The sequence below is a fragment of the Tamandua tetradactyla genome, chromosome 23 (assembly GCF_023851605.1).
Source record: "Tamandua tetradactyla isolate mTamTet1 chromosome 23, mTamTet1.pri, whole genome shotgun sequence".
In the NCBI taxonomy this organism is placed as follows: domain Eukaryota; kingdom Metazoa; phylum Chordata; class Mammalia; order Pilosa; family Myrmecophagidae; genus Tamandua; species Tamandua tetradactyla.
The window spans coordinates 55436152-55456694 of NC_135349.1; the positions used below are offsets into that span (position 1 = coordinate 55436152).

Genomic DNA, 20543 nt, shown 5'->3' on the forward strand with positions numbered 1-20543 from the left:
GCAGCAGGGCCACACGCCCACCCGGGGCAGCGTCCGCCCAGGAAGACAGGCCGCTATGCCCTGCAGCAGACCAGGCACAGTCCAGGCCATAGCTGGGCAGCACATCGCCAGGTGGCTCAAGAGCCCCCTGAATGATGTCCCCCGTCAGCAGCTGACCCCACCCGTCAGGACGACCCCAGCCTGACCAGCGGCCCCTCACGGGGAGCACACAGAACGTGGCGTGCGGGCGAGGACCAGGCAGGCCTGAGGCTCGGTCTGAGCTCCGCTGCCTGTTAGTGGTGCGCCCTGAGCCGGCGGCTTCTCCCAGGACCTCTCACCCATGAAGGGGAAACTGCAGACAGACGTCGGACACTTAACGAGCTGTTGAATGTAATAGCTCAGACGGGAATATGAACCCAATATGGAAGGAAAAAAGGGAAAGTGGCTTTACCACATGCAGCTTCAGCCTCAGGGCCTGTGGCCACCTCCCTCCCTGCTTCTCAACGGACCCAGCTCAGCCAAATGGTGCGGCTGCCTGTCCTAAAGCCACAAAGAGCCAGGTGACGCTCAAGGGTGACATAGACACCCAGGAAGCCTTGGAGAGACTTTCGAGGAGCCCAGCCGACTCCAATGCCCATGGTTCCAGGCCTAGCTCCAGCGGCACGTGGGTGCACAAAGCTGGCTCACTCTTTTTCTGCCCAATCACATCCCAGGTGACAGCTTCGTCAACACCCAGGGACCAGGCTTTCAAAGGCAGACCCCGTAAAGCTCCCATCCCCACGGCCCTCACACCTGCTTCGTTTTGTCCAGGTAGTTGTGGTACGAGATGAGTGCCGTGAGCACCGGCACCACTGCCAGGTGCAGGTCGGTCCTGGAGAAGCCATCTGGGGTGCCTCGGAGCCGCTCAAGGGTCTTGGGGCCTGAAAGCTAATGACAAAGGCCCTGTGAGTCAGAAGATGCCACCCTACTACTAGGTCAGCTGCCAGCCAGCTAGAGGGGGGCTCGGGGAGCAGAGGCCGCAGTGAGTGCCAGGGTCTGGTCTGGTCAAGGCTCCTCCCTGCCTTTGCAGAGATGTGGGCAGGGGTTTCCCGTGCTATGCTCAGGACACAGAAAAGGTGACAGGGGACACAGGAGTCCCAGGCACAGAGGGGAAGGGAGTTTGAGCCCTTGCCTGGGGGCCACCAAACTATTTCACAAGCAATGAAGAGGGGGCCAGGGGTCCCTATGCATTTCCAACCATCTCAGCAGTCTCCTCTTGGCCCCACACACGGAGCCAGTCTGCACCCCACATGGAAGGAGACGGGCCGCCCTCCCTAGCGGCACAGCCTGCCTCCCGGGACCGCTGTGCCCAGCAGCTCAGAGGCCACAGCAGCCCCGGTGGAGGGGCGTGAAGGGCCAGCGTGAAGCTATAGGGCTGCGTTACCATGGCGCAGAGGGCAGACGCCAGCTGGTCCAGGCTGCACGGCGAGGTGAAGAAGAGCACTTTGTACCGCAGTGCCTCCGGCAGCTTGCTGAGAACCAGCTTCAGCACCTTCCAGTCCGTCTCCTGAGGAAAGGGCCGGTCAGGGGCAGGGTAGGGCCTGGGCTCAGAGGGAGAAGGCGCCAGGCCTCATGGTGTGACGCTCCACCTGGAGCTGGACTGGGAAAGGCCTCTGGGTCCTCATCTTGTTCTCAGCAGTTGCCTCTCAGGACCAGAGGCTGCTTGAAGGGTCCTCACTTCTGAAGGGTGGGCGGCTGCCCCCAAAGGCCCAGGGCAGAGAGGCCCAGCGTGGGCCATCGCCTCCGCCCTCTGGCCAGGAGGAGCGTCCAGACATCTGCTCCGCTGCCCACACACCCACAGCAACTCAGGCCCTGTCCAAGGGGCTCCCCCGCCTCCCAGACAGAAGCCCACCTCTGCATCCAGGAAGATGTGGAAGAAAAACGCTGTTATCACAGCGCTCAGAGGAAAGAGCAGGTCCTCCTCCAACACTCCTCCACAGGCCCGAAGCCATCATCAGGACGAAGCTGCCAGAGGGACGCAGGTGGTGGCACTCCCTGGCCCCACATGCTCTCCCCGGCCGGACTCCACCTGTGCATCTCTCCTCACGCAGGGCCTGGACCCGACCCACCAATCCAGCCAGCAGCAAGTTGCCAAAGCCTCTCCACAGCCTCTGCCGAGATGCAGAGGCCAGGAGCGTCTCGGGAGATCCCCACCTCCCCCTCGTGGGACTGCAGGGAGGAACCTGCAGCAGTGACTGCCACCCCATTCCATGCCCTCCCAATCCAGCCCAGGCGCAGGCTGCCAAGCCCTGCCACACGGCTCACTTCTGACCACTTGCCCTCCTGCTTACACTCCTTCACTGGGGCCCCACCCCAACCAAGGAGGCAGAGTGCGAAGCTTCCGGGCCCCGTTCCCCACAGAAGCTCTGGCAACCAGCAAAAACTGACAAACATCTTCCTCTAAGCTCCAGAAAACAGCTGGAGGAGCTGCACTCAATCAAGAGAAAGGCCACTCGAAAGCAGGAGGAACTCATGGTGCCCTTCCCCAGCCACCAGCTCAACATGGACCTGGTCCTCGGTCAGGAAGGAGCAGGGTCAAACTTGTGCACACACAGAGCACACGTGGGGCCATCTGGGTGGTCTGAGGGCCCCCCACCACAGGACCTGCGCCGCGTGGAGAGGTGCTCACTGAGCTCCCCTCCGGATGCTGTGGTGCACAGGCAGGGGACTGCTGCTGTGAGACACAGAGGACGGGGGAAGAGGGGACACTTCTATCCAAGTAAATGGGGGAGGGGAGCTGGGGGCCCAAACAACACAGGAGCTGAAGCACCAGGGAGGCAGGAGGCTAGGGCTGGCACTGTGCCCCACGCTGTCCCGTGGCTAAGCCCTGGAGGAGGGCACGCGCACAGGCCAGTCTGCAAAGCCTGGGGAAGGGGGTTTCCTTTTTTCCCTTTTTAAAATTTTTGTTAGCTCCCGGCATCCAAGGAAGGCTCTGTCATAACACTAGGCAGAAACAAGCTTCAAGGCAGAGACGCCACAGGGTCTAGATTCCAGCAATAACACATTAAAATATCAACACGTCCAGCTTTCAACAGAGGACGATGAAACACACAAAGAAATAGGAACTGATGGCCCAGGCGAAAGGGAAGGTGAAAGCACCAGAACCACCAGAGAAGACTGCACCCGGAGCACTCCAGAAAATGACTCCTCAACATTAACGACAGGAAAACACAGACACAACCAGAGGAAATCGGGAAGACAACAGATGGACACACAGAGAATATCAACAGAGAGATGGAAACGAAGAAAAGGAACCAGAGCTGGAGTGAGTGGCTGGAATCAAGGCTCCCCTAGAACAGCTCCCAGCAGCCTGGAGCTGGCAGAGGAGTCAGGGAACCTGAAGAGAGGACAGACTGAGGAGCGGAAAGGGGGAGATGCAGGAAAGTGAAGAGCCTGAGAAGCTGTGGGACGCCAGCGAGCAAACCCGTGTACAGATTGGGGGAGTCCCAGGCAGAGGAGAGAGAAGGGGCAGAGAGAGTATTCGAAGAAATAGCAGCTGAAAACGACCCCATTTAACAAAAGACACGCGTGTCCACCCCCGCGATGCGCAAGGACCTCCAGATGGCGTGTGTCCTTAGAGACCACACCGCACCCCCCTAGAATCGAGCCTTCGAAGGCAGGATGAAGCGGGGAACTCGGTCAGCCTCGAGGGAGCGGCACACGCCATGTGCAAGCAGCCTCAGTAAACCGAGTGCCGGTCTCTCGTGGGAAACCACGGAGGCGAGAAGGCAGCGGGACGACAGGTTTAAGTGCTGAAAGTCCAGAACTGCCCACCCAGAATTCTACATCCGGGAAAACCATCTTCCAGAGGTCAGGGTGGAATTAAGCCTTTCCCAGATTAACAAAAGCGGCGGGACTTGGTCCCCACAGCTCCGCCCTTCGAGAGATGCTGCAGAGGGTTCTGCAGCTCGCGAGGAAGACACCAGACAACCGGCTGAAGTAAAGATAACGACCCGGCTAAATATAAATAGCAGTACCACGGTATTTTTGATTTGTAACTCTGTGTTTTAGTTCCTGCAGGATCTGAAAGGCAAATGCCTAAAACAGAATGATAAGTCAATGGTTTGGGACTCATCAAGTATAAATACGCAATTTGTGACAAGAATCACGTAAGAATCACATGAGGGAACACGGGAGCACAACCCGTGTATGCTACCGAAGCTGAGCTGCTATCACAGCGGAGAGATTTGTACAGTTTTAGGATGTTACATTCCAGCCTCGTGTAACCTGAGAAAATGCAGCTCACAGAGCCCGTGAGTGGGGCCCAGGCAGCCAGGGCTGGGGCAGGAGCAGTGCAGAGGGGGTGCAGGGCTTCTGCTCGGGGAGAAGGGAGAGCGCCCGTCGCAGGGTGGAGAGGGGCTGCAACTCGGTGCACATGACGTACCCCACTGCAGGGGCTGCTCGCAGGGCGGGGATGGGGAAATTTACGTGGTACGTAATTCCACGATTTCAAGAAAAAGAAAGAGAAACTAAGGTGATAATGACAACTAAATGCAATACATGATGCTGGATGGGCTCTAAGTAAGGAAGAAGTAAAGCTCAAAATGGCATTCCTGGGCCGTAAGAAAAAACTGTATATAGAATATTCACACGAACAGGAACTCTCTTGGACTTCATAGCTGCGCTTAAAATGATTACTCAAATGAATATCCGCATTCACAGGAAATATACGTGGAAGAATTATTGTTCAAGGAGTACAAAGTGTGCAACCTGCTCACAATTGCTCAGAACATCATAGATGAAAGATGAATAGATGGACAGGCGGATGGATGGACGGGAGGGAGGGAAGGAGAGAAAAAGGAGGGGCAGAAGTGGAGTAACGACAGAACTGGTGAACCTGAGTACCTGGAGGAGGCTCGGAGTGTGGTGGACTTTTGAATATGGGGCATGTATTATTTTTGCAACTATCCTGTAAGTTTGAAATTACTTCAATATAAAAAGAAAATTTTTTTTTAAGTATTTTGTACAGAATGAGCATTTCTAACTGCATTAAAACTGTCACAGCCCAGAAGTGTCCTTCCCAACATTCTCACTGCTCCGGACAAGTTTCAACATGGAAAAAAACAAAGCAGTAAAAAGTCTATTAAAAAGCTCGCTCACACAGAATGAGAAAGAGGCCCTTTAATCCTGCATAGATTATTGTAATGCCTGGAAACATCCTCGAGTATATTAAGCAGATAATCAAAAAGTACTGGGAAAGTCCCCTGAGGGAAGGGAGAAAGAATATGGAATTTTTAAGCCTTACCATCAGGGAATCCCCTGATACTGTGTCAAACTTTAAGGACACCCAAATTAATTGGCCTTGCCCTCGATCAGGAGGCTTACTCTTGTGAAGCTCTTGTAGATAGCGGAGAAGCTTAGACTACCTAGAGTCATGCCTAAGAGTTACTTCTGGGGGACCTCTGTCGTTACTCAGGTGTGGCCTCAGTCTCTCTAAGCCCAACTCTGCAAGTGAAATCATTGCCTTCCCCACTACGTGGGACATGACATCCAGGGGTGAAAGTCTCCCTGGCGATGTGGGAGAGGACTCCCAGGGGTGAATCCAGACCTGGCACCATGGGATCAACAATTTTATCCTGACCAAAAGGGGGAAAAGAAGTATAACTAATAAATTATCAATGGCAGAGAGAGAGAGTTAAATAGAGTCGAGAGGCTACTCTGGAGGTTGCTCTTATGCAAACTTCAGGTAGAACCTTGCTACCTATCATAACCTGCCAACCCCAAACCAGGACCATTCCAGCCAATCCTAAAGAACATCTAGGGGAATATATAAGATTCCACAAGGGTTCCAGGCACTAAAGTAACTTTCCAGAAACCTACAACCTCCAGATGGGTCCCTGGTCCAGATAAGTCCTGAAACCTAGCCCAGCCTCTCCAGAACATCAGATAGTTTCATCTCCCTACCCCATATTAGTGACAGACCTTCCAATATAAAAAATTTTGACTTTCCATAACCCAAAGAACCCCAAAGAGAAGTATGGACAGATCAAAGGTGATAGTGGAATTATACATAGAAGATAGGACTTAACAAATGAATATGAATGCTGAATCATTAGATTGATATCTCTTTTAGCCTCTAGTTTTTCAGAGCAGCTAGAAGTAAAAACCTAAAACTGCAAAACTGTAACCCATGTCAAAGTCTGAAGTATGTTCTACAACTAATTGTGGTGCTGTAATTTGAAATTTATAGTTTTGTATATATGTTATTGTTTACAAAAAGAGAAGGAAAAAAAAGTAGGTTGTGATTATAAAAAAAAGTATTTAAGCCCTCTCGCCTCCTATATTCTTGAATAGCCAGGAGAAAAAATAAAAGAGGATGGTATGGTAGCCCATGACAAACTCTGGGATCTGTCCTGTAACTACTTACTGAAGAGTGCTTTGAAAACTATTGCTTTTTTATTTCTTTGCTTTGTATATATGTTATACAATACAAAAGTTTTAAAAAAATTGGAATAAATAAATAAAAACCTCTGGCAAAGGTAACCATACGGGTAATTATAAAAAAATAATAATAAATAAATAAAAAATAGGGGGAACAAATGTTCAAATACATTGGGTAGAGGAAAACACTGGTGGTGAATGAGAGGGAGGGCTAAGGTATGGTATGCATGTGTTTTTTCTTTTTATTTCTTTTTCTGGAGTGATGTAAACGTTCTGGGAAATGATCATGGTGATGAATACACAACTATGTGATGATAGTGTGAGCCACTGACTGCGCACCAAGTATGGAATGTTCATACATTAAGAATGTTTGGGTTGTATGTTGATTGGTTTTATTAATAAGAATTTTTTAAAAAGCACATTACAGTGTTAAAGTGTTTTAATTATTTTGTTAACAAAAAAGAAAACAAGGGGAAATAAAGTAGAGAATCATATTTTGCATTTTAAAAATATTTATATGATGCATGATTCCATTTCAGTGAAGAACTGGGAAATCTATAGACAGGAAGTAGATTAGCGGTTTCCAGGAACTAGAGAGAGCAGGAGCCTGGGGAGAAGTGGGGGTGGCTGATGATGGAAAGTTTGTTTTTGGAATAATGAAAGTGTTCTAAAATTGACTGTGGCGATGGCTGCACAAGTGTGCATATACAAAACACCACGCAGTCCTATACTGTAAATGAACTGAATCCTCAGGCATGTACATCGTATCTCAATAAAGCTGTTAAAAAAACAAAAAAGCTTCCTCAAGCATATACAGTTGGCTCTAAGGAGAGTCAAGACAAAAATAAGTTGGTTTCATTTAAAAAAAAAAAAGAAAGACAAAAAGGCCAGCTCCCTCACTGGCTTCCCTGACAGCTTTGCCTCCACGCGGCTGTCACGCCTCCAGCTGTAGGGAAATGCACCTGCCCGACCTTTCAAGACTGGCCTCACCTGTCCCCAACCACAGCCCCACAGGGGCCTCTGAGCCTCCCGGGAAGCACAAGCCTGTCCCTTATCTTGCCAGCAGAACCATCCTCCGGAAGCAGGAGTGTCCACTCAGCTGCTTCCAAGCCACTGGCACGATGTCCCACATGGAAGTGTCCAGGGCAGGTACACAGCCACCACGGGGCCTCACAGCAAATAACCTCAGAACGAGCCCCGAGCCCCCCAGAGCTGTCTTCTCCTGGGTGGGAGTTTTGTTTCTTCCAAGACTCTGATTCACCTTTTGGCTGACAGCCCCAGGGGACACAAGAGCCGAGGAGCATCACAACTCACCTGCTTCAGACACTGCAGCAGGACGCGGAAAAGTCGGGCGTAGGGCAGGTGGCCGGGGCGCACGGCGGGGCCTGCAGGCGCTGGGCCAGGTGGCCCCGGAGGAGGCGAGAGGGGACAGTTAGGCTTCTTCTCCGCGCTTCTCTCCGGCTCCCTGTGAAGCAAGCACGAGAACCAGGGGAGGCTGACGCCACCCACTCAGCAGGCAAAGACAAACATATGGGTCCCTCCCAGCCCCTGGGGCCCCCACCGAGAGGGGGCTCCCTCGGACCCCTTCTCCCCACAAGTGCCTCACAGTGTAGCACCTTCCCTCCACCCCACCCCCCACCCCCCATGAACCCACCACTCTGCCTCGCGGAGATGGGAGACACTGGCCCCAGGGAAGGGGCTGCAGGCAACGTACATCTGGTCGCAGAGGCAGTAGGGGCTGAACCTCACGACGCCGTCCTTGGTGGGCAGGCCGAGGCGGCGCAGCGAGTCCGCCCGGAGCAGCAACAGGAAATCGAAGGCCTACCGCGGAAGACACCCATGGGTTCCACCGTGCCAGGGCCACTCGCGGTGCCTCACCCCACGCTGCATCACAAGCACTGTACCCCATTCCACGGGCCAGCACGGACTCCCTGACACCCAGACACAGGCTCTGTCCCAGCACCCACTCAGAGTGGTGCCAGAGGTGGGGGCAGAGGAAGGTCTGGTTCACATTCCAGGCTCTCTCCAGGGCCAGGGAGCAGGGATGTCCTAAGAGCAGTCCACGGACCCAGGGGTCACCACCCCAGGCAGTGTCCCTTAGCCCCAAATGCTGGGAAACACAGCTCTGAGTGCCGTCATGCTCGTCAATGGCAAAAGGTCACCTAATTTGGCTCGCCTTGGGCCACCCCAGCCCAGTGACCTCAATCCAACCTCAGAGGAGCAGCCTCGGGGAGCAGGGGAAGACAAGGATGGCCGGGAAGCTGCAGAGTGCCTGCCCTGGCCCAGCCAGCCCCCGCCCTGGCCTCCAGCCCCTGCTGCTGGGAGCCGACGGGTGGAAGCACCAGGTAGCTCCAGGGCCCAGATGCCAACCTCTGAGTGATACCATGTCCTTCTCCTGCCACCCCAGCCACAGTGGACTCTGAGGATATGCCGAAAAGGGATCAGACAACAGCAAAGGGAAGGTGAAGGGTGCTGAGAAGTTACAGCTGTGAAGAATTAACAGAAGACCCCTCCTTGGGCCCCCAGCCCCCTAGCCCTATGGCACAACATCCCTGGACCTTCCAGAGTCCCGTGACCCATGGCCCAATCCACTCGCCGCACATGGGGCCCACACACCTGGAGGCGGATACTGCTGGCGATGGGCAGGGAGTAGGCGTGCTTGTAGTGCAGCTGGATGTGGCTGACAAGCGTCTCGTACACGCGCACTGCATGGCTGGCCGGTAGGGTGTAGAGTTTGGTCTGCAGGGAGAGCCTTTGGGTGACCGTGGTGCAGGGCCAGCACCCAGCCTGGGACGCCAGCACCCAGCCCGGGACCCAGCACCCAGCCCAGGACCCCAGTACCCAGCCCAGGATGCCAGCACCCAGCCCAGGACCCAGCACCCAGCCCGGGACACAGCACCAGCCCGGGACCCAGCACCCAGCCCGGGACCCAGCACCCAGTCTGGGACACAGCACCCAGCCCGGGACACAGCACCCAGCCCGGGACCCAGCACCCAGCCTGGGACCCCAGCACCCAGCCCGGGACCCAGCACCCAGCCTGGGACCCCAGCACCCAGCCCGAGACCCAGCACCCAGCCTGGGACGCCAGCACCCAGCCCGGGACACAGCACCAGCCCGGGACCCAGCACCCAGCCCGGGACGCAGCACCAGCCCGGGACCCCAGTACCCAGCCCAGGATGTCAGCACCCAGCCCGGGACCCAGCACCCAGCCCGGGACACAGCACCAGCCCGGGACCCAGCACCCAGCCTGGGACCCAGCACCAGCCCGGGACCCAGCACCCAGCCTGGGACCCAGCACCCAGCCTAGGACGCCAGCACCCAGCCTGAGACCCAGCCTTCAATGAAGCAGCAGAGCCTCTGTGGAGAACAACAGGACAGCACCTACCCTGCCCTAAAGTGCACCACTCCCTAGAAACCAAGTCCATCTCAAGCCTTTGGTCTGGGACATTCTCACTGCTCTGAGAGCGGCACTTAGGTGACAGCGAGGGCTGAGAAACCCAGCCGTTTGTCAGGTGGACAGGACATGACGGACAAGGGATACAGTGTGCCCTCACCCCGTGATTTTAAAAGGGGTTTTTCCCCGGCTGCTGGGCTATCATTTCAACAGGGAGTCCCTGACTCCTGACAAGGCTGAGGCCTGTCCTGGTAGGTGACATCAGGTGAAGCGGGCGTGAGAGCCCTCCAGCTGCCATCAGCAAACTGGGATGGGGGAGGATGGGGGAGAATGGACAGTAGGGGGCTGGGTGGTGCCAGTGAGAGGCTGGCTGGGTGGCCATGGTGTCAGGGATGGCTTCCTGGCATGCTGGACCCTGGAGGGAGACCTAGCTGTTTAAAAATGTATCACTATCATCCTTCCTGAAGAAAAAGATTTATCCCAGAAATGCAAGGTTAACGCCTGAAAGTCAAATAACTTAATATCAGTCAACAGAATAAAAAACTAAACTGTATGATCATCTCAACAGACACAGGAAAAGGATTTGACAAAATAGAAAACACTTTCATAATAAAAACACCAAATAAACAATAAGCAGAAGAGAGCTTCCTCAGCATCTTCAAAACTCCCACCACACGCATCATACTTTTTTTTTTTCCGCATGGGCAGCACTGGGAATCGAGCCCAGGTCTCCAGCTGGCTGGTGAGAACTCTGCCTGCTGAGCCACTGTGGCTGGCCTGTCACATCACACTTAATGAAGAAAAACAGAAACCTTTCCCCCAAGATCAGGACCAAGGCAAGGATGTATGCTCTCACCACTTCCATTCTCTGTCAGACTAGAGGCTCGAGCCAGGGCAATTGGTCAAGAAAAGAACAAGGTCCCCAGATCAGAAAAGAAGTCAAACTATATTCACAGGTGCTATGACCTGATAAATTAAAAAACCTAAGGAATTCATTAAAAAACTACTAGAACTAAGAAATGACTTCAGCAAGGATGCAGATACAAGAGCGATGCACAAAAACAAATCACGTTGCTACGTACTTAACGACCATTTTTAAATGAAAGCAAGGTGTGGCGGGTCTGGGGTGCCGGGCGCGGGGTCCAACCAAGGACGGGGTGGAGACCAGCATCGTGGCCGACTCGCTCCTTACCAGAGCCTGTGGACTCTTCACGCGCGCCAGACCCCAGCACCTGAGGGCTGCCTGGAGCATGGACAGCGTTCAGTGCCTGCCCTTTCTCACCACAGACATTAGCGACCTGAGTGGGCTGAGCTCTGGGGTCTTGCAGGGTGACACTGGGTGCCTCTCTGTAGACCCAGCATGTCAGGGTGTGTCTGCTCTAGTGCCTTGGGAGGGGCGCTCCTGCAGACTGCAGCCCTGCCGTGGCTCCTTCCCTGGGCTGCAGCTATGGCTACGGCTGCTTTTGGCTCCTGGTGCCCGGCCTCAGGCCAGGCACAAGCAGCTGGGCCTCTCCTGCAGTGTCCTCTCCATCCACATGTACCTCTCACCACTACCTGACTTGGCCAAAGTCATTCGAACTCAATCAACACAACATCGCTCCTTCTCCCTTGCCACTGCCACCCTCCTCTCCTCTGCCTCTTAGACCCTGAGATTCTACATCACGGCGCCCATGTTCCCGGGGTCCTTGCCAGCTCCATCTGCCTCTGGCTCCTCTGGAAGTTCCCAGGCAGGATCCACTGGCTTCTGCAAACCTGAGTCGGCTCACCTCACCGCTGGGCACTTGCATGCCAACCTGACTCCAAAGAGAGCCCCTAGTTTCAGCTGTTCCTGCCAGCCAGCCCCTCAGGTGCACTGGGTGGTGGGGAGGAAAATGGGACAGTTTTGAGAACAGAGAGACCAACCTTAGAAAATGACATGGGACCTGGGAGATGAGTCTCATTTTATTTTAGAGAGATTATTTTTAATTTTGGAGGTTGAAGCTATTATCTTAAGAATGTGCCTTAAAATAAACTGTTAACCACCCCTAAAGGAAAAAGAAATCAGGAAAAAAATTCCATTTATGACAACAGCAAAAGAAAAAAAAAAAAAAGTAAAAGGCTTAGGAACAAACTTAGCAAAAAGCACAAAAACTTACTCTGAAAATGACAAAAAGTTGTTGAAAAATTAAAGAGGATCAAAATAAATGGAAAAACACCCCATGTCCATGGACTGGAGATACAGTACAGTCAAGTACAGGTAAGCAGGCAACACTCCCCAAGCAGACCACTTCCCATCAGAACCCCAGAATTCTTTGTGGGAACTGACATGCTGATTCTAAAATTCACAGGAAGTCACAAGGGCCCAGAAAAACAGGGACAACCTTGAGAAAGAAGAACAAAGCGGGAGGACTCACCCTCCCAACTCCAAACCTCACTACAAAGCAACGTCGCTGAGACAGTGTGGTCCAGCTTGTGGAAGAGCTGAGGGTCAGCTGACCTGGGACAAGGGTGAGGACCGCTCGACGGGAAGAGCAGACATGCAAACAAATGGGGCTCAGACAACTGGACAGCCACATGCAGAAGAATGAAGCAGGACCCAAGCCCCACAGCTTATACCAACGTTCACTCAACATGGATCAAAGACACAAATGTCAAAGCTAAAACTATAAAACTCTCAGAAGAAAACAAAGGGTAGATCCTCATGACCTGGAATGTGGCATGATTCTTAGATGTGACACCAGAAGCATGAGCAACAAGAGAAAATAGAGAGATGGACTTCAAAAAAATTTTAAATGTTGTGTTTCAAAGGATACCATCAAGAAAGTGAAGAGAGGAGTAGATTCAAGATGGCAGTGCAGCGAGGTGTGGGATTTGGTTTGTCCAGCAGAGCAGCTGGTAAATAGCCAGGAACAGGACAGAACAACTGCTGGGCCCACACCAGTGACCAGACACAGCATACCCCAGTCTGGACAAGAACCCCAGAACCCCACCCCAGAACCATGAGTCGCCCAAGCCATGGCGGACAGCACCCCTTGCCACAGGCTGCTTCCCAGAGAAGAAGGAAAGGACTTCACGAGCAGCAGCAGCTGAACACAGCCAAGCTCCAACTGTGGAGTTAATAACAAATTCTGACTACTGAAAATAGGTCCCCAGCTCAGCTGAACCTTGAATAAGAGCTAAAGGTACTAGTTTTTGCCCTGGCACAGAGGAGGTAGGGCTCACAGTTTAAAAACAAACAACAGGTTTTTTGGATTGGACAACACAAAACACTTGAAAAGGTCTAGACCCTGAAAATAAAAGAGGGGACACTAAAATAGGATGTGGAGCTACCTAGAGCAACCTACCTACCAACTCAAGCTCTCGATTAATAAACCCAAGGAAAGGGGGTCCTGCTCTGAAAAGGATTTTTTTTTTTTTTTTTGCTGTGTTTCTACTGCTTAACAGCTCTTAAGATACAACAGCAAGGCTTCTCAGGCTCCAACTGTCCCAGGCAAGGGTGGGATTAAGCTTGTCTGAGAGCTTCTCTGGAGGCTGTGCCTTCCCCAGGAGAGGGGTGGGGTTGAGCTCAGGTGGAACCGATCCCTCAAGGAATGCAGACCCCGGGGACCGGAAAACTGAAATGATTAAGACCAGCCCACAACCTCTCCTCTGTCTCGACCATGTCCCAACAGGGAGAGTCTGCCAAAGTTAAAGGTATCACATCACCTTATGCTGGTGGGACCTGCAGGCAGACAAGCACCACACACTGGGCAGGATAAGAAAAACACAGAATCCAGATGCTTCATAGGAAAGTCTTTCAACCTCTTGGTTCTCACCCTCAGGAAAAACGGATACAGGTGACTCTTTCCTTCTGAGAAGAAGCCAGTCTGGTCTGGGAAAATCTGACAGGGGCCTATAATACCTAAGCAGATCCTCCTTAAAAAAAAAAAAAAAAAAAAAAGCTCCATACAGGGAGGGCAAGAAACCAAGAACGAAAAAATTCTGATCTGTTAAACAAAACCTAAGCCAGAGGTCTAGAATAACCCAAACTGAATGTCAAAGAACAGATAGAAAACAAAGCCATCCAGCATGAAAATCCTACGTAAAAAAAGTGAAAACAATCTCCAGAATAAATTAATTAAGGGAATTAATGCCTAGATGCCAGCAAAAAATAACAACTCATACTAGGAAAACTGAAGATATGTCCCAGTCAAAGAAACAAACCAACAATTCAAATGAGATACAGGAGTTTAAACAACTAATTCAGGATGTTCAAACAGACATGGAAAATGTCATCAAAAATTAAATCAACGAACTGAGGGAGGATATAAAGAAGGGAAGGGACAAACAAAAAAGAACAAATCGAAAGTCTGAAGAAACAAATCACAGAACTTATTATAGGAATGAAAGGCACAGTAGAAGAGATGAAAAAACAATGGAAACCTACAATGTCAGACTTCAAGAGGAAGAAGAAAGGATTAGTGAACTGGAGGACGGACCATCTGAAATCTGACAAGGAAAAAGAACAGATAGGAAAAGAATGGAAAATTATGAGCAGGGACTCAGGGAATTGAATGACAACATGAAGTGTAGAAATATACGTGTTGTGGGTTTCCCTGAAGGAAAAGGGAAGGCAAAAGGAGGAGAAAAATGGAGGAGATTATCACTGAAAATTTCCCAACTCTTATGAAAGACTTAAAATTACAGATTCAAGAAGGGCAGCATACATCAAACAGAACAGATCCAAATAGACACATACTCCAAGACACTTACTAATCAGATGTCAGATGTCAAAGAGAAAGAGAGAATTTTGAAAGCAGCAAGAGAAAAGCACATACAAGGGAAGACCAATAAGATTATGTGTAGATTTCTCAGCAGAAACCATGGAGGCGAGAAGACAGTGGTATGATACATTTAAGTTACTAAAAGAGAGAAACTGTCAAACAAGAAATCTATATCTAGCAAAATTGTCCTTCAAAAATGAGGGGGAAATTAAAACATTTTCAAACAAAAAATCACTGAGAGAATTTTGACTAAGAAACCAGCTCTGCAAGAAATACTAAAGGGCCACTAGAGACAGATAGGAAAAGACAGGAGAGAGAGGTATGGAGAAGAATATAGAAATGAAGGCTATCAGTAAAGGTAAAAAGAGAAAAAAATTAGACGGGACATATAAAATCCCAAGGGCAAATGGTAGAAGAGATTTCTGCCCTTACAGTAATAAAACTAAATGATAATGGATAAAACTCCCCAATCAAAAGATACAGACTGGCAGAATGGATTAAAAAACAGGACGCATCTATATGCTGTCTACAGAAGATGCATTTTAGACCCAATGACACAATAGGTTGAAAGTGAAAGGTTGGGAAAAGATATTTCATGCAAAGAACAATCAGAAAAGAACAGGACTAGCTATACTAATATCCGACAAATTAGACTTCAAATGTAAAACAATTAAAAGAGACAAAGAAGGATACTATGTATTAATAAAAGGAACAATTCAAAAGGAAGACATAATAATCATAAATATTCATGTACCAAGCTAGAGTGCTTCAAAATACATGAGGCACTTATGTAGATAGTTTGATTGAACACCATAAGTACTAGGAATCTCAGGTAGGACATGAGATTTTGTTGGTTTGTCCAGAGTGATACCCCGATGAATCCCAGAGTGATTTGATCAGTGACTGGAAAAGTATTTGCAAAGCCCCCTTCAGGGAATGGTGAGAATGGGGAGAAATTCAACTTCCCCAAGTTGAATTCTTGATATTCTCACAAGCAGTGTGGACAACCAAAGCTATAGACTGAGCCCCCAATCTTGGGATTTGTTCATATGAAACTTAACCCCACAAAGGATAGGTCAAGTCTACTTAAAATTAAGGCCTAAGAGTCACCCCCAAGAGAGCCTCTTTTGTTGCTCAGATGTGGCCTCTCTCTCCAGCCAACACGATGAGCAGTCTCACCACCCTCCCCCTCTCTGCGTGGGACATGACTCTCAGGGGTGTGGACCTTCCTGGCAACGTGGGACAGAGATCCTGGAATGAGCTGAGACTAAGCAGCAAGGGATTGAGAAAAACCCTAGAATGAGCTGAGACTTAACATCAAGGGATTGAGAGAAACTTCCCGACCAAAAGGGGGAAGAGTGAAATGAGACTAAGTGTCAATGGCTGAGAGATTCCAAACAGAGTCAAGAGGTTATCCTGGAGGTTATTCTTACGCATTAAGTAGATATCACCTTGTTGTTCAAGATGTAGCGGAGAGGCTGGAGGGAACTGCCTGAAAATGTAGAGCTGTGTTCCAGTAGCCATGTCTCTTGAAGATGATTGTATAATGATATGGCTTTCACAATGTGACTGTGTGATTGTGAAAACCTTGTGTCTGATGCTCCTTTTATCTACCATATCAACAGATGAGTAGAACATATGGAATAAAAATAAATAATAGGAGGAACAAATGTTAAAATAAATTTAGTTTGAAATGCTAGTGATAAATGAAAGCAAGGGGTAAGGGGTACGGTATGTATAACCTTTTTTTTTCTGTTATCGTTTTATTTCTTTTTCTGTTGTCTTTTTTTTTCTGTTGTCTTTTTATTTCTTTTTCTAAATCGATGCAAATGTTCTAAGAGATGATGAATATGCAACTATGTGATGATATTAAGAATTACTGATTATATATGTAGAATGGAATGATATATTAAAGTTTTTGTTGTTAATTTTTTTATTAATAAAAAAAGAACACATAATCAAGGGAAAAGAAAAAAAAATACATGAGGGAAACACTAAAAATACTGAAAAGAGAAATAGACACATTGACCATAATAGTTGGAGACTTCAATTCCCTGCTCTCATCAATGGACAGAACATCTAGACAGAGGATCAATAAAGAAACAGAGAATTTGAGTAAGACAATAAATGAACTAGACTTAACAGATATTTATAGAACATTACACCCCACAACAGGAGGATACACCTTTTTCTCAAGAGTTCATGAATCATTCTCAAGGATAGACCATATGATGGGTTACAAAGCAAGTCTCAATCAATTTTAAAAGATTAAATCATACAAAACACTTTCTCAGATCATAAAGGAATGAAGTTGGAAATCAATAACAGGCAGAAGGCCAGGAAATTCACAAATATATGGAGGCTCAACAACACACTCTTAGAAAAACAGTGAGTCAAGTAAGAAATTACAAGAGAAAGCAATAAATATCTCGGGCAAATGAAAATGAAAACACAACATATCAAAATTTATGGGATGCAGCAAAGGCACGGCTAAGAGGGAAATGTCTATATCAAAAAAGGAGACCAGCATTCAAGGAATTAACTGTTCACTTGGAAGAACTAAAGAAAGAACAGCAAACTAACCCCAAAGCAAGCAAAAGGAAAGAAATAATGAAGATTAGAGCAGAAATAAATGAAACTGAGAACATGAAAACAATAAAAAAAAAAATCAACAAAACCAGTAGTTGATTCTTTGAGAAAATCAATAAAATTGATGGACCCTCAGCAAGGTTGACAAAAAGAAGAGAGAGGATGCAAATAAACGAATAACCACTGACCCTACAGAAATAAAGGAGTTAATGAAAGGATACTATGAACAGCCTTATGCTAATAAACTGGACAATGTAGATTAAATGGACAAGTTCCTAGAAAGGCCTGAACAACCAACACTGACTTGAGAAGAAATAGATGACCTCAATAAACCAGTCACAAGTAAAGAAGCTCCCAAAAAAGAAAAGTCCAGGACCAGATGGCTTCACATGTGAATTCCACCAAGCATTCAAGAAAGAATTAGTACAAATCCTGCTCAAACTCTTCAAAAAATTTGAAGAGGAGAGAAGGCTAACTAACTCATTCTACGAAGCTAACATCACCCTCATACCAAAGCCAGACAAAGCTACTACAAGAAAATTACAGACCAATCTCTCTAATGAATACAGATGCAAAAATCTTGCAAATCGAATTCAGGAGCACATTAAAAGAATTATACACCATGACCAAGTGGGATTTATCACAAGTATGCAAGGATGGTTCAACATAGAAAATTAACTAATGTAATACACCATATCAACAAATCAAAGCAGAAAAATCACAGGATCATCTTGATTGATATAGAAAAGGCATTTGACAAAACTCAACATCCTTTCTTGATGACAAAACTTCAAAGGATAGGAATAGAAAGGAACTTCCTTAACATGACAGAGGGAATATATGAAAAACCCACAGCTAACATCATCCACAATGGGGAAAGACTGAAAGCTTTTTCCCCTGAGGATGTCCACTGTCACCACTGTTATTCAGCATCGTGTTGGAAGTTCTAGCCAGAGCAGTAAGACAAGCAAAAGAAATACAAGGCACCCAAATTAGAAAGGAAGAAGGAAAACTCCCACGGTTTGCAGATGATATGATATTGTATGTCAAACACTCCGAAAAATCCACAGCAAAACTACTGGAGCTAATTATTAGGTAGAGCAAAGTGGCAGGTTACAAGAGCAACACTCAAAAAGCTGTAGTGTTTCTATACACTAGTAATGAGAAATCTGAGGGGGAAAATCAAGGAAAATATTCCATTTACAAATATAACCAAAGCAATAAAATATGAGGAATAAATCTAACTTAGGATACAAAAGACCTATACAAAGAAAACTATAAGAAATTCCTAAGAGAAATCACAGCAGACCTAAACAAATGGAAGGGCACACCCTGTGTTCATGGACTGGGAGACTAAACATATTTAAGATGTCAACTCTAGGCTCCAGAGCTGGTGCCTGGTTGTCTGGTGATCACAGGGTCAGTCTTGATGGGGAACCTGACGAGGAAGAGCAGCTGTTGAGAAGGCATCACAAAGAGAAGGAGGAGTTGCAAGCCAAAATGCAGGGTATGAAGAATGCTGGCACCAAAAATGACAAAAAGAGGCGGAAGCAACTCATTGAAGATGTTGCTAAATTGAAATAGAAATGGAACAAAAACATAAAAAGGAATTGGAACAAATGAAGCTGACTTTAAGGAAAATAAGACAGATTCTGTTGCTGCTAATATTTCAAACTTGGTTCTTGAGAATCAGCAGCCTTGAATATCAAAAGCACAAAAGAGATGGGGAAAAAAAGCTACACTGGAAAAGCAATGGGAAGAAAGGATAGCTGAAGTTAAAATTGAGAATTTATCTGGAGCCAGACGTAGAAAGTCAAAAACTTGCTCAGATATTAGCAACTAGACAGTTGGAAATTAAACAGATTCCATCTGATGGCCACTGTACATACACAGCCACTGAAGATCAGCTGAAGGAGGAAAGCACTCTGACCGTGGCTGCCTTAAGAAGGCAAACTTCTAAATACATGCAAAACCCCATGGAAGACTTTCTGCCATTTTTAACAAACCCGAATACAGGAGATATATATACTCCAGAAGAGTCTGGAACGTGCTGTAACGATATTGTAAACACAGCTGCTTGGGGAGGTCAGCTTAAGCTAAGAACACTGCCTCATATTTTACAAACACCGACAGAGGTAATACAGAGGCAGATTCTCCTATAATATTTGGTAAAGAGTATTAAAAAAACCCATTGATACTTGTATATATGAGACATGCATATGGCTGGGGAGGACATCAAGATTCTGTTACACGCTTGATCAACACGGCTACTGAAAACTGCTGCTAGTTTACAAACACTGCACATTTAGTTCAGTGCAGTGTGTGATCTGAGTATTCATAGCCAAGTGCTGGACTGTTTCCCATGTTACAGAAAGACACAACTATTCTAAATCAGTTTTATGGGAAAGCTGTTAACAAGATTTTGAGAAATGTATCCTATAAACTTTAATTTAAGATCTGTGTCTCCAGAGTGGTATTTTAAAATCTTGTAACTCCATTGTAGAGAACATTACTCACAGGTCAAGAATAATAGCTAGTTCACTGACATTTTTAATAATACAGGTCCTTGGACATTCTGTTCTGTGTAGGAATAAAGTTTAATTTTTTTTTCTTGTGTCTAAAAGCTTTCAGTAACCATTTCAGTGTAATATTTCCTGAAGAAGTGAATTGGCTCAGTTTCTTCATTGCAATAATGTAATGGTAATAATAAAATTAATTAATGCCTATAAATAAGCTTGAACACAGTAACCTTGGTGTTGATTAGATAAATGCCATGAAGCTTTTTATATAACTCCATCAAAATACAGCTAAGAAGCTTGCTTTAATAATTAAGAATTTTTAAATATTTGTTCAGACGGGAAACAGTTAAGTCTAAAGAAAGGAGGCAAATTCAAAGGTAGGCAGCTGTTGCATTTCAGATTTAAAGCTCTAAAGAATTAGCATTTGGCCTTTTATTTGTGTATAATTTACAAAAATCCAACAAACAATTGGGTCTTTCTAATTCATTAGTTACTCCTTGCCATTTCTTATACTTCAATTGAATTCTACAAATTTTTATATTCTTTACATCGTCCTTGTCACTACTCAGCTGGTTTGCTTTCCTTGCAGCCTTCTCTACTAAGAAACAGCTTGTGGCCTTTCTTTCCTCTCCCTCGTACAAGCTGAGGGAGTAGCAATGGAAAGGGGTCCAAGGTCACATTTAAGTCAAATATCTGAAAATTTTTATGTTGCATGTATTCACTGTTTGGATCCAAGACCAAATAGTTTTGGGTGTGGATAATTTATCCAGCTCAGATTTCAGGTGACTCATAGCAGTGTTCTTTGTGAAGAACATTATTATCTGCACATACAAGCATGCCTATTAATGCACTATGTAACGAATGATAATGTCTGAAAGTGAGACCTTCTTGTTTGACCTA

At 47.5% G+C, this 20543-nt stretch overlaps 1 protein-coding gene and 1 pseudogene across 21 annotated transcripts in view; one reads left to right on the top strand and one right to left on the bottom strand.

Moving 5' to 3' along the window:
- TSC2 (TSC complex subunit 2) overlaps positions 1 to 20543 on the bottom strand; it is a 58665-nt gene that overhangs the window by 12226 nt on the left and 25896 nt on the right. For 13 of the 21 annotated variants that reach the window (XR_013168140.1, XM_077142169.1, XM_077142156.1 and 10 more), the window contains 5 exons: positions 9016 to 9138; positions 8054 to 8220; positions 7714 to 7864; positions 1403 to 1525; positions 772 to 906 (listed from right to left, as the gene is read on the bottom strand). Coding sequence is in view for 20 of the 21 variants with exons in the window: in XM_077142169.1 (XP_076998284.1) it covers positions 772 to 906; positions 1403 to 1525; positions 7714 to 7864; positions 8054 to 8220; positions 9016 to 9138 (699 nt within the window). In the remaining variant the exon portion in view is untranslated. The remainder of the gene's footprint in view (positions 1 to 771; positions 907 to 1402; positions 1526 to 7713; positions 7865 to 8053; positions 8221 to 9015; positions 9139 to 20543) is intronic. The other 8 variants (XM_077142174.1, XM_077142171.1, XM_077142173.1 and 5 more) reach the window with 1 other exon arrangement.
- LOC143667823 (deubiquitinase OTUD6B pseudogene) lies at positions 11241 to 19469 on the top strand (annotated as a pseudogene).